The sequence below is a fragment of the Podarcis tiliguerta genome (assembly GCF_965153285.1).
Source record: "Podarcis tiliguerta genome assembly, chromosome: 4".
Classification (NCBI taxonomy): domain Eukaryota; kingdom Metazoa; phylum Chordata; class Lepidosauria; order Squamata; family Lacertidae; genus Podarcis; species Podarcis tiliguerta.
Window position 1 is genome coordinate 57,708,046 of NC_139537.1, and position 14,829 is coordinate 57,722,874.

A 14,829-nucleotide genomic window follows, 5' to 3' on the forward strand; every position below is an offset into this window, starting at 1 on the left:
GTTCGGGTGTGTTGAGTGTTTTGGCTTGGGAGGGTTGCATAAAACATTCAACTACCTACAGTTCTCTTTCTAAAGTAAAATAAATATTATACACATGTGTGACAGAATTTGCTCTTGAATTTGAGAGCAGCTCTACCCTTGCCTCAGCTCTTGCTACATTTCATTAGCTTGAAGAGCCTTTAGAACTCTTGCATTAAGAAATTCTAAATTAGCTGGGGGATTTTAATTCACCACACTCATTAAATTGGCTTTGAAAATCTCAGCCCAAGATTATTTGGTGTATTGTGTTTAACCTGATTTTGTGCCATCAATTATATAACATAATGCCCTATTTCTTTTGCCGAGAAGTCCTGTTTTAAAATTAATACAACTGTGGGATTGGAGAGCATGCAAACTAAGTTCCCAAAGTTATACAGTATAAAAAAACTTTTGTCTACACAAAGCACAAAATCCTGTAGTCTAATTTGTTGCAAATTATTGTTCTTACCTAGGCTCACCAAATACATTTTTCTGTGTGAGGCAAAGAAGCCAGTGGTGTCCTGTCCTAAGTCAACCTAGGAAGAAAAACCCCTACACTTAAAAAATAAAGTAAAATTATAAGTACGTCCAAGGTGGTCTGCGGTCCTCCCTGACATTTTTTATTTCTTTTAAAGACCATTTAGCAAGTGGTCTTCCTGCACTGATTGAACACATCTCACTAAAAAGCTACTGGAAGATGTAGTATGGTATGACAGAGCACCCCTTCCTGGGTAGTTAACAAGAGAAAAAGATGACTGCCCCCAATGTACACATGGGGGCAGCTATATTTTTATCTCTCTGTGTGTGATCATAAAATCATAGAGTTGGAAGGGAGCCTGAGGCCATCTAGTTCAGTCCCTAGTGCAGGAATCTCAGCTAAGATCATTGACCTATCTAGTGCAGTATTGTTGCTGCTGACTGGCTGTAGATCTCCAAGAGTTCAAACAAGAGACTTTTCCATCTCGACCTGGAGAATGTGGGACCTTTGGCATGGAAAGCATGTGCTCTGCCAGTGAGCTACAGCCCTTCCCACCACCAGGATCCAACTGCAGGGCCTGAAATAATAGATTCAGTTCCCCTGTGCTCCTATTTTCTTGCAAAATAGCTGACTGATTATATTTTATATTATAAATGGTCTCCACATACTGTTAAACTATGGCCCTGAATACCTTTGCTTTAAGATTAGCCGTCTGGGCTCTTCTTTGCATTCCACTGTTAGAGGAGATTCATTTGGTGGTGAAACAAGATGGATTTTTCGCTGTGGGATGCCCTCCCCTTGCATGTCGTCTGACATGGTTGTCATTTTGGTGCCAAGTGAAGTAGTCCATATTTTTAGGTTTTGAATGAGTGTCCGTTTTAGCCTTCTCTGTTTAGCTGACTTGAACTTTGCTTGCTTGTGGTTTTCTTATGTTATATCCTACCCTGATATTTGTGCCAACAAACAACAGGCTATAAATCTTTAAAATAAATATAAATTGTAGCCTGGACAAGTATATCTGAAACAATAGAATTGTTTTCAATCAGAAGTATCATTTGTTTTGGTGTATTCATGTTCCACCCATCATTCAAATGCACCTTAGGATTATTGGGCCATTAATAGCTCTAGCTAACTAACTGTTGAAATTCAAGTGTGTTCATAGGTGCCAGCTCCCTGGGGCCCTGGGTGCCCAAGCACCCACAAAATTCCCCAGGGGCCAGGCATGGAAAAGGTTTGGTGTCCGTGCCATGCATGCTGCATGGCACCCACAGCCCTGGGCACCCATGGTCACAAAGCCAAGCTAGCACTCCTGAGTGTGTTAATTTGCAAATAGCCCTCTGATGGTTTTACTATGAGTTTTTCCATTCTACTTTAGTCATACCAAGTTTTATTGAGCTCCTCACTATTGTAAACCTTTTATAACTAAAGCTACAGTTCTGTCACACTTCACTGGGAGAAAAGATGCATAGGATTGTGCTGTAAATTAAGGAAGGGGAATCCCATTAACTACTATAGGAAAGTGGTGAAGAGATAAATGGTCAATATTATAAGCACCCGATATCTGCATTACACAGAATCTTGCAGTTTTTCCTTTAGTACCTAAAATAGAATACATACAGATAGCATCTTAAATCTGACTAAGAGAACTGTCCTGAAAAGCTATTTTTAAAAGTCTGAATGCAATTGTATTTTCTATTATGAATAACACCTTTTTGTGTTTACTGGAGTCTTGGTTTGTTTTTGCATTTTACATAGACATCCTTTTTATATGAGTTACTATCTAGTTTCAATTATTTGTGTTTCCTTCTCTCTGCAGACTGGCAGATCGCTACACTTTCTATGCTGTTGGGTGGTGCCGCCATAATTCTTATAGCTTTCTTGGTTGGATTAATTTCTATCTGTGTGGGATCCCGGAGGCGGTTCTACAGACCAGTTGCTGTCATGCTGTTTGCAGCAGGTAAATCAAACAGATTGGTTCTCTGAAGTATGCTAGAATTTCCTAGCTGTAGTTTTACGTTTGTGCAGAAAAGAGTGACTCATTGTGCATTGTAAGCCAATAATCAGATCATTGCCCAAGGTTATTTCAGAAGTTCTTGATTATACAGCATAATCAACCTTTGCTTACATGACAAGGAATCTCTAGCACCCATGGCCAAATCATTCACAGCTAAGCATTCATGTGCAGTAATTGATGCCTTAACTCAACCTGTCTTGCATTCTGAAGCATTATCATGCTATTTTAAAAAAAACCAATCACTTATTTCTCATTTGAAAACTCAAGAATATCAAGTGATCCGGGGGTTCTTTACATAGACTGGGCTTTTTCAAATTTTTTCATTCCCTGATATGTGAAAATAGTCATGAGATTGATGTCAGTTCATTCTTGTGTCAGTTCATTCTTATCAAATTCTTCCATTCAGTTGGGTACATACCTGTGTAGTGAAAATCTGTCGCAAACCAAGTTCAACATGTGGAGATTTGTAATCATAGCTGCACTTTTTTACTGTACTTATGAACATGGAGACGACTGCTCATTCCCCATGTTTGCACTGCAATTCATTGTAGGCTGCCTCTACTGAATAATAATAATAATAATAATAATAATAATAATAATAATAATAATTGTACCCTGCCCATCTGGCTGGGTTTCCTGGGCCTTTCTCCCCTTATTATTATTACCTGTATTTTAAAATATATCTTTTTTAATGTTTTAATTCTATTAGTGTTTAACTGCTTTTTAAATTACTATCTTTTCTGTTTTTACTTTTTCTATTTTATCTGTAAGCCACCTTGAGTCCCGGCCGGGGGGAAAGGTGGGATATTAATAACAATAATCTACCGTATGAAGAATCCATGAACAGGATTGTATGGAGCTGTCAACTATTCAACAACCCACAGCTACTTGAGCAAATGAACTCTATATGTTGTTATATGACAGAGGTGCATTACTTTTACAAGAAGTCTATTGGTATTTAACCTAGTAGTGTTGCAGTTTTGAAATTTAATATAGGGTAATCATCACTGTCCACATTCCAGGCCTTTGTAAGGACAGAGCCATTAACAGTGCAAATTATTTATGTTTAAGTGATAATAAATCCCACTATGTTTAATGAAAAAGTTGCAGCCTCTATGCAGCAACTTTTGATGGTGTTGATGGTTTCTTTCTTTCTTTCTTTCTTTCTTTCTTTCTTTCTTTCTTTCTTTCAGCTTAATGCTATTCTTTTCAAATATTTGATTGTAAAAGTCCCTTAAGTACTAGCTCTCAAAACCATCTGTATGAAAATAAATAGGATTAAACTGAAAGGTGTTTATATCTTCCCCATGCTTCACAGGAAGAATCAATTTCATTGTGTCAGATTTACTTTTTGTAACAGCCATCAAATTGTAAACCCTTTATTTTATTTTGCAAAGCTTCAAAGGAAAGAATTTGTGCTCAGAAGTACTTTTAAGAAAGACCCACATAAACAGATCAGCCCAACGGATAATGCAGTGCATACTATCTGCATTGAAATCACCACTTGGTATGCACTCCAGTGTCCTTTGGGTTACCCAGTAACAGTTTTTTCTCCCTGAAGTTTTCCAGGCACAGCATCCCTCCATTCTGTCAATCATATCTGTGCTGGAACTGAAACAGTAAGCCTGTACAATATCCCATAATGGAGAGAATGACAAGGCCATCTTCTCTGCTAGATGGATTTTAAAAATCCATTTACAAGGAGGTGGAAAGATAGGTCCTTAGTATTTCAAGAACTGAAATAGTGATAAGGGGAAGTATCCTACTGCCCCCTGCTGTTTCCATTATTTTAGTTAAACCACTGTAGTTTAGCAGAGGGCACATGAGTTTAGGCTACCAGAATTCTATATCTCAATGAGTCATCAAAGAAATTAGCAAAATAGATTCATGAAATATATTGTTTTTATCTAGCCTAATTGATGCAGTGCTGGCAACAGAATGGTTTACTAAAAATGATTTTTAAATTGCTTATTTTTTTAAAAAAAGTCTTCTAGGCTTCATTTTTCTATTATTATTTTTTCTAGCCACTTCTAGTTGTTGCCTTCTGTGTAATTCCACAACAATATGGAAGCCACTAGATCTCAGCCTAGATGAACAAATTATATTCAATATAAAACGCATGGGCCAGAATCAACTGATGAGCTGTGCTTGCAATAGCCAGCACAAGGAGTCCCACTAATACACCAGGGCTTCCCCCTCTCATCCCTAAACTCCCCCTCAGCTCTGGGGGGGGGGGGGGGTTGGAAGAACCCCTATAGCAGCACAAGGCAGGGGGAAATAATACTCTATTTGGCAAGAAGAAATGTTTGTGCTCCGGTTGTTGCAATGCCAACTTCTCTCTGCCCCCAGCATTCAATACAGCACATTTGAGAACACAAGATCCCCATACAATCAAAATAGCACTTTAAGCACGCTATAAAACTACACTCAAATAAAACAGCAAAAGAACACACACATAAATTAACAATTTGGTGGAGTGAAGATGTTCCAAAAAGGATACAATGAAAGACAACTGACAAAGGACATTTCTCCACTACAGAATCCTGCTTTTAGTTGCCCAAGTATGGATCATATAGCAGGGATGACTCATTAGAAGATCTTGATGTTTGTTTGGGAATTATAGGGGAAGGCACTCAAAATTTGTTTGGAATGACATGAGAGAAGGCATTTGCTGGCTCAGTGCTCAGTGCCAGTGCTCAGACCATTTAAACCAGTGGCTTGAGTTGAGTCCAGAAACTAACTGGTGATTCATGAAGATGTGTTAAATGAGGTATAAAACAATCACACCAGCCTGCACCTAACAATAGTCAGGCATTCTATACCAATTGAACCAAGTTTTGATTATTGATTGATTGATTGATTGATTATATAGTAAGTAATATAGCAATTACTTAAGTATATGCAGCATACAAAAAAGCAACAACTGACAACTTAAAGAAAATGTTAAAAAATAATGATGTTACATTATTAAAAGGTTACTAATATACATACACAATATCAATTCATTTTGCTTCACACACACACACACACACACACACACACACCTCAGCCTCCAGGTTCTCACCTAGGGTCCAACAAACTCTCAGCTCACAGTTATCTTGACTGTTTCGATCGGCAGAATTGGCACTACTACAGGTGCCACTTAATACCCATTCCGCATTTGCAAGAACTCTGCAGTTTAGCAACCACCCACTCAAGTATCAAGTATTGTACGCATGCCTATAATTGGCAAGAGCTGCAGGATCCAAAAACAGGGACTATACCACTGTTCCTTTCAAGTCAACAGGGCTCCAAATCCAGACCAAGGCTGCTAATCTTTCATGGCTATCTGTTACAAGCCACAAAGTAAAAGGATAAAGCGGGCATGGATTCTGTGGAATGGATGTTGAGAGGAGCGGGAGAGCCGATTTGCTCCAATGTTTAAAGAAGGAGGAGGGTGGCTCCTTCTTTGCAAAAAAAAAAGGGGGGGAGACCTGAGATATTCATACAGGAGCACAGGGGTTGTCTTAAAGCCTCCACAAGTCTTCCCATTCTCACTTTTAACTCTCTAATGTCAGGGGTTAAAGGGGAGCTAGGGAGATTTGCAAAGCCATACAATGGATTTTGACAGGTGGGCAGCCCTGCCCATCTATTGAATTTGGCCTGCGAGGGCAATCCTAATTAGGATCTGGCCTGTGGAGCCAAAAAGATCCTTTGCCCCTCAGCGGAAGAAGAAGCCGCTCAGGCGCCTGAGGCAGTGCGCCCAGGGGTGGGGCGAGCCACCCATAGAGGTGGGCTGCACCGTGGGGCCTCTGTAGTCTGCCGGCCTCCTCCCACTCTGCTGCCTACAACTGGGGGGGGGGAGGCAGCGGGCGGACCGTTTGGGCAGCGTGGAGCTTGCACATGCCCAAGCTACCACCTCTCGCCCAGGAGAGTGCTGCCCAGGATTTTGTCACACCCCTCAGTGGTGACACCCGGGGCGGACCGCACCCACCACATCCCCTTCCTCCGCCCCTGACCTCTCTGCATTACAGGGTTAGAAAGGGCTTCCTGGTATAATCTAATGCACACTTGGTACCTTTGCCATAGGATCTAATTCATAATTGTAACCATAGTCATGTCAGCTGATGTTTGTCATCCACATCCAGAGCCAATGCTCTACTTATGGCATCTAATTATTACTTGTGCAGGTACATAGACTTTGTTTAACTTTTGTCTTTCAGACAGTTACATAGACCTGATAAAATTTCAACTGCACAACTTTGCTTTGGTACTAATCAGTGACATCAAGGCTATTTCTTATTGAGTACTTACTGTTCAAAACAAATATTTGAATGTTACAAATTATTAGGAAGCTTTATTGCACTGTGTGGAAGGTAAGAATATGGATGTGTCAGGATTGTAAGACATTAATTGGAGGTTATATGTATTTTAATGTGCAATTCCAAATGAATTCTGTTGTAATTAGTTGATAAATGATATTCTTTATTAGATTGAGTCATATAATTATAAATGAGCTTTCCTAAATTATCTATCTTCATCATCCCCTACTTTATTTTTCCCACTCTTTTATGATCTATTTATAGAAGCCATTAGCTTAGTCACCTGTGTTCTTCTGTTATTGCAAAGAAAGTCTGATCTGCAGTAAAGGGGAAAAGATAATTGATATGGCTTATTCTTCAGAACCCTGAAATATCAGGCCATTGCCCTGTTCCAGAAATATGTGTCTATATACATAGGATTATATTTAGATTGCCATATTCTCTGTGGGCTAAATATAGTACGTTACAGTAGTCTAACCTGAAGGTTACCAGAGCGTGGACTCAATAAATTTTAGATTAAATATATTTTACATGGACTGCACATTCCACCAGGAATGCTGTGCAAGGTTTATTGAAACAAATGCTGTTTTATGTGAATTGAAATGACTGCCACTGTGCTTTTGTGCTAGTTCTGTCATTTCAACAGGACTTGTTTCAGAGATTTTCCAATAGCATTATGCCCATAAATTGGAAGCTCAATTCAGGTTTCATCAGCAGCTACAGCGCTTATTGGATCATATCAGTTCACCTGGAAGATGAAGGAAACCATAGCTGAATGTTTTCTCTCCTTATACACATAACACTTTAAAGGAAGATTTGTGAGCCATAAGTGGTTCTTTTCTTTTTCTAGTACTTTTTAATTGCTGTCGGGATACTATTTCTATGGCTATTTGTTTCACCTTCTTCCTCCTGTTGTTTTATAGTGTTTATTGCTGTTTAACAACAGTTTGTAAAACTAAGTTACAGTTGAGGCTTACGTCATTAGCCCCCTTGAGTTTGTTGAGGAAAGACAGGGTATAAATATTCTTAATAAAGCAAACAAATGATTAAAGAATCCCACCTTGTCCAGGTTGAGAGCCAGTGAAGTGCACAGATTGACACAGAGTGCCTTCCATCTGCTGGTGGCCCAGCTAAACCCCTGTGTGGACAGGGATAGCCTAACTTCTGTTCTCTATCCTCCAGGAAGTTCTAGGTTAGATTACTGCAATGCATTATATGTGGTGCTGCCTCTGAAAATGGTTCAGAAACTTCAGCTGGTGCAGAATTCAGTGACCAGGTTGCTCACCAGGGAAAGGCAGTTTGAGCACATAACACCAACCCTGGTCTGACTGCACCGGCTACCAATTTATTCCCAAGCCAATTCAAAGTACTAGAACCATACAGCTGCCCTAAATAAATCAGGAGTATGCTACTGACAGGGTTCTAACCTTTTCTATTTCTCAGAAGTGTGTGGTTTTTTTTTAAAGAAAGTTTCATGCCAAGATTGTTCTCATAGCAAGATTGCACTTTGAAAGTGGTACAGTTCAGGCAGGAAATCAAGATTCCATTTCTAAATGCAGGCGACTCTCCACTTAATGTGGGGGTTTCGTTCTGGAAGCCTGAGTCCCCTTTAAACACCCTCTCTCTCCAATCCAGACCAACCAGAATTGAAGCTCTGGGCCTGGCTGGAGGATGAGTGGAAAAGCAGCAGCTACTACTGCTGCTGTTTTACCGCACACACCAGCTGTTAGGCAGGGAGACTGAGCAGCCTAAACAAAACCCTGCTGCGCCTCCGGTCTCTTCAGGGCTTCATCCACCCTTACTGACATCCTCTTCAGGCTCCAGGGAGGCTCTCTTCATGAGCCACGAGGATTCTCTAACTCTCTCCAGCCATTTCCAGGTTTGAATTGAATTACTGGTATTTATTTATTTCCTGGCACACATATACATGGTTGCACATGAACCAAATGTGTGTTAAGTGGGGAATTGGCTGTATGCAGTATGCTCTTAGCGTACACCAAAAACTCTACCAAAGTATTAGTGATTTAGCATTTTATTTATTCTAAGAAAATGGATGAAGCCTCGTATTTGACCTTTCCCCCCTTTTCTTTTTTCCCCAGTGGTTCTTCAGGTGTGCAGTCTCGTCCTGTATCCAATCAAGTTCATCGAAACGGTCAATTTGAGAATATACCATGAGTTCAACTGGGGCTATGGACTAGCTTGGGGTGCAACTATATTTTCATTTGGGGGTGCCATACTGTATTGCCTAAACCCTAAGAACTATGAAGACTACTATTAAAGGGAGCTACTTTAAAAAGCAGAAGAAGCAGAAGAAATAACACAAGGATTGTCCTGTTTTTTCTAACTCTGTGTTTTTAGAACTTTTGTAGATTGTCCAGCAGTCTGCCCTGTTGATTTATCAGCCTTTACTTTGGGCTACAACTCTTGCAATTAACTTTTTTAACACCCCTTTAAAAGAATGGCAAAAATTACACCTGTTCATCAGTACATTGGCAAATGCTATAAGCTACTGATACATTACCTTTGGTAAGCAAAGATCAGTACCACTCGAGGACGAAGGTGGCAGCAGTCGTCATGAGAAACAAGCTGGAATGAAAATATGGCACCTGCATTTGCTGTCACCTGCAAGGGAGTAGCTGGCCTAAGTAGAAGCTCCTTTGTATTATACATGATTCAAATTCTCTATTGGTCACTGAGTTACACCACTATGTTGTATTGGTGCATTTGGGACTTTTGCTGAAACAAACTTCTAAATGATTGGATGCTGAGAAAAGCGAACATAGTTGAAAGTACATATTAATCTGCTATTCCCTGACAACACAAGTTTGTACATTTGGCAATCCACATTTTCCAGCCAGCTGTGGTATATCAGGAAGTCAAAACTTGGAGTGCATTCTTCTAATTATGTGGTTGGACTTTGTGTCTCGGCTGTAACCAAGTATAAGCAGAGAAGGACACTGAATCTGTTGACTCCCGTGAGAGAATAAAAAGAAGAGAATACATGCATGAGATGTGCTAGTCCTGACCATCTTTTGATTTCCAAACACTGCAGTAAGGTTTCCATAAGGAACAACTATTTTTATAGAAGGCGTTTATTGGTATTACTATCAAGAGAGAACATAGGTCAGCTCAACCTATTCCTAACAGCGGGCTGAAACAGCAAAGGTTCGAAATGAATCTAGATTTTCAAGAACTGTTTCTGAATATTGAGTAGTCTTCAAAATATTTTAATGAATCCTTTCCCATATGAATTTCTTCTCAAAATGCTTGATTTAAAGCTTGATGTGCCAGATTAGGATGGGGTGAACCAAGTGCTTGCAAAGTTAGAAAACATGGCGTTGGCTTCATTTAGATGATGAAGCTGGATTCAACTACCTGTTCTGTTAGCAGAAACCAGTGCAAGGACTCTTGCTAATGCAACAGGACTTTCCCCATTCTCCAGTCCCTCCTCCAAATCTATTATGGAGAGTTGGGAGAACCCCCAGAACAGCATGTGATGGGAGATTGTCCTATCAGGAAAGCAGAAACGTTTGCACTGATGGAACAATCTCTTTAGCACTACATGGAATTCTACCCATGGTTTATTATAACAGGAATGAGCATAGGCAACCCTCAGACTTGTGGGGGACCCCCATGCTGTCTCCTCTTCTGGTTCAGCACCATGAAGTGGTTTAAAATCTTTTGATATGTCTTTTTATTAACTGAGGTTTGTTGTCTTGTTAAAACCCAACAAAACGCAGTTAATTCTAATAATGTTTCATTCAAAACAAGCCACCTGCAAACTGTGGATTATGAAGCTGGTTCATTTCAATAAATCAAAGTGATAATTAACCACATTTTAGGTTAGACATAACACTAAAGTGCAGTTAATCAAAATATAAGTTAATCTGATATCACAGCTACACCAGAGAAGAGGGCTTCACTTTGGCTTTTTCACATCATGATAAACCACGGTTAATCATGATGTCCCAATGCAGCCATGATGTCTATTTGGCAGAGGCACTATGGTAATGATACAGTTATGTATATAAAAAGGCCAATGTAATGATATCTTCTTTAATATTGTTTTAAAATGAAAACTTCTATAGAAATTAATATGATATTAAGATGGAGTAGAAGAAAAATATCTCATTTCCAAATGGTAGCGATTGGCTCAAAAAACATATACTGAAAGGTGGGTCCCAATGGAGGGAAGTTATTACAGAGTTTCATTGGTAAATGAAATCATTAAAATAAATAATGCTTTCTACGACACAACTAAAAGTTCCTGAAGAAGAAGAAAAATATACTAATGTGGCAAATTGCTTTTTCACTTATATTTTATTTTTAAAAGTAATCCAGTGAACATATGTTTTCTGTAGGAGACTAGCTGTTACGAAAATTATAATTTAACAGTATAGTATCAGTATCACTATTTTCTCCTCAAAATGTAATGGATTGGCATTTATCTCAGCTTATTTAAGTTATTTCTTGCTTAAATTTTTCAGAAAATATATAAAGTATTTAAGACCCAAGATTAATATCTGGGGTAGAAAATTTAAATTGATTTACACAACGTAACATTTATTTTTGTTTACAATCAACTTATTGGGTATTTTCAATTCTGAAAATATTTTTATACAGTGTATACAATTCTAAGATACATATTTAGAAACAATTATTTTTGTTAAATGGAAATTAAGATATATCCTAGCATGGATTTTCTTTAAGAGCACAGTCCTCAAAACTATAGAACTATAGTTCTTTAATGTTAAGACCTCAGAAGTAATTTTAATTACAGCAAATCAGAGAGAGATTAAAGGTGTGTTTTCTAAATCATAAAACCATGATAAATATGTTTACCCATGCCATTATTAAAAATGCAATATTGATTTATAAAAAATAAACTGTACTCTGATCTGTGTGCAAACATAGGTTTGTGCATGAGGCAGAGGGAGTGGTAAGAACCTGCACATTCAGGAGCAAGAGTGCATCTGTGGTGATCCTGTTCTTCAGGGCTGGAAAAACCACAGCCTTCCAGATGTTGATGGACTACAGCTCTCCCCATTCCTGACCATTGACCATGCTGGCTGGAGTTGGGAGTCCAGCAACATCTGAATGGCCACAGGTTTCCCCACCCCTGCTACACTACATATACACTGGCAGAACGGACTTATTAATGTGGGTCAGTTCCCTCTTACCCTTCATCCTGCAACAGATGCTAACTATGGTGGTAGGTAGCTGATGGAGTACAATAAGACAAAACAAAAAAAATTATGTAGCTATAAATTCATCCAAGAAGGATAGAGGGTGTTTAGAATGAAAAGGAGAATCACTGAATGTGCAGCACGGGTAGCAAAGGATAAAGGGATTTTGGCAACTGAGACTGGAATGTACATTCACAGGTGACTGAAGCTTAAATAAGCCAAAGGATTTTGAATAGGGTTTAGCAAGTATGGTGGCATATTATTATTATATTCTGGACTGGGATGTTAGGCTATTGTTTGGCTCTGCAGAGTTGTAAATATATATGCGATAATATAAAATTTGGAGCTTATGGCATTGGTAAGCCCAGTAGTGGCCACCATTTTCAATGAGTGTGCCATTTTTTTCATTCCATAATATAAGACACTTCTGTTTCTGTGTACACTCCCATATGCCCTAGAGCCCAGTGACAATACTTTGTATGATGAAAGGCATAACTTCATTCATGTACAGCAGGGATAGGAAACCTGTGGCCTTCTGGATGTTGTGGGACTTCAGATGTGATCAGCTTCAGCCAGGGGTCATTGGGGTTGTGGTCCAACAACATTAGAAGTGCTGAGAAAGATTTATGGCTAAGAGTTTGGATAGATGCCGCCAGAAAAGATAGTAAAAAAGGCAGCTTCATCTTTTTATAAGCAGTTGCCAGTGTGGGTCTTTCATTTTATTTCAAGCTGTAAACAGTGGTAACTCGTAGTTGAAGTGAAGGCCTGACTCTGTTCCATAGGTTTAACTTCCTTTGACAACTTGTGCCACAGAGTCCTACTATTTGTGTGATTTGATTTACCGCACATTATATACAGGTTTGTTACTGTGCCCATGGTTTAGATCGGTGGGGAAATAGTTTGGTCTTCTTGACTAGATACTCCAGCTTCCATTGAAAGAAAATGGAAATGACAGTGACAAACTGACAGGGTTGATTGGTTAACCTTATGAATCACTATGAGATGCGAACCCAGGATTGTTATTAGTATTCTTTTAGTACTATAGCATTGTATTCAAAGTTAGAGAAGACCCCTTAAAATTAATGGACAAAACTATTTTAGCTGTGTTAAATTCTGTGGGTCTAATCTGAGTATGGCTTAATTGGATACAGCACGGTAATTTTACTGTCTTTTTGTAACATAGCAATCAGAACAGTTAACTATAGCATGAGTACAATGTTTTTGAGTCTTTACCATAAGAAATCCAGGAAAAAAAATAAGGAATGAAAAAGATTACATCTTGCCCCACCCTGTTGTCCCTGTTACCTCAGTGCAGATTTTAATGCTTCATTTACACCTTCTTTGAAACATTTCTACCTTGCATAGAATTTCTGTACTGAATTATAATGCACATCAGAAATACCCTTTTCTATCTACGGGATTAGACACTTTAGTGTTTGATTGTATGTGTAAAAGATCACATTTTAATGTATGATTATCATTATTGTATTGAATTGTTAGCACTCAGTTGTATTTGGCTTTATGTCACTAACAGGATGAATTCTCACACTACACATATATTGTTTTAACTTGCAGATGAGCGTGCACACACATAAAACTATATATAGCAAAGCTGCAACCAGGGCTAGATATTTGTATTTTTAAAGCTTAAAGTATTCTGTCCGGTGCTGACAACTATCTAGGACCTCTCTTGGATTTCCTGCACAACTACGTTCAGCTTTTGTAAGCTCAACATGTAAATTTTAAAGACATAAATATAGAGAGAACTATGTGTTTGAAATATAAGTGAGAGATATATAGATATATATATATATGGATTAGCATGTAAACTGTATATTATTAAACATGCAATGAACTGACTGATAAAGTGAAGTTTAATCTTATGGCTAGCAATGTAATTTATTCAGACTGTATTTTTGTACAGAACAGTGCACACTAACCTATTGCCTCTGTGTCCTCTATAATGCCTAAAACTGTGCCTAGAGATTTCATTTCTGTCTCTTGACAATGAACAATGAAGGGTTCTTCATGCTGTTGATGGTATTAGTTTCTTTAATGTTTTTATAATTTATTTTTTTTCTAAATGTATGCTATGTTTTATTAAACGATCCATCAAAATGTGGTTTATCTTAGTCATGGGAAAAGCTGTAAATGTACTTTTTTAAAAAGAAAAAGAAGAAATCAAAACTTGGTGGGGTGCCCCCCCCCCCGCTTTCAGTTCATAGTATTACCATTTCACAACTTTTGTAGCTAACATTAGGTTGTATGTTGAAAAAGTAATCCAAATAAAAAAAATCCTGATACATAACTGTAACACACTTTTGTCTTATGTACACATTTCAAGTATTACCAGCTTCCTTAGTTGCACCTGTGGAGCAATGAAATGTGTGAGATGAATGCACGGCATCAAGCTAAGCACCATATGGTTGGAACTCTCCTCTGCAGTGTCCTGCTTGGTAATGGCCCTCAGAGATTAAAAATTGCATGAACTAAACCTAGTTTGGTGACCTGGCCAAAGGAACAGAAACTAGGCACTGATTGGTTTCCATTCTTGTGCAACTTGCCATGTCGCTCATCTTATTTATCTGATTAACTGATTAACTTGGGCTTGCTCCAAGGTAGGTGGTAGAGAATGGCAGTCCCAATCTCTTATACCAAGCTTTCTGAGTTACTGTAGTTTGTTGTGGGAACAACTGGAAAACAATACCATTCTTTCAGTTTATGCCACAAGACTACATTAAAATGAAACATTAGAAGCCTGGAAATGTTGTTGGAATCTTGTCTGTTTTGAGAGACAGTGGAGTGTGCCTCTGGGGCTGAAGTCAAACCACT

The 14,829-nt window shown here is 38.6% G+C and overlaps 1 protein-coding gene across 1 annotated transcript in view; it reads left to right on the plus strand.

Moving 5' to 3' along the window:
• The window catches only part of TMEM47 (transmembrane protein 47), a 30,985-nt gene extending 16,680 nt beyond the window's left edge, over nt 1–14,305 (plus strand). The window contains exons 2-3 of the mRNA XM_083438954.1: nt 2,313–2,453; nt 8,911–14,305. Of these exons, the coding sequence (XP_083295080.1) occupies nt 2,313–2,453; nt 8,911–9,089 (320 nt within the window). The 3' untranslated portion in view covers nt 9,090–14,305. The remainder of the gene's footprint in view (nt 1–2,312; nt 2,454–8,910) is intronic.
• Nucleotides 14,306–14,829: the final 524 nt, after the last annotated feature.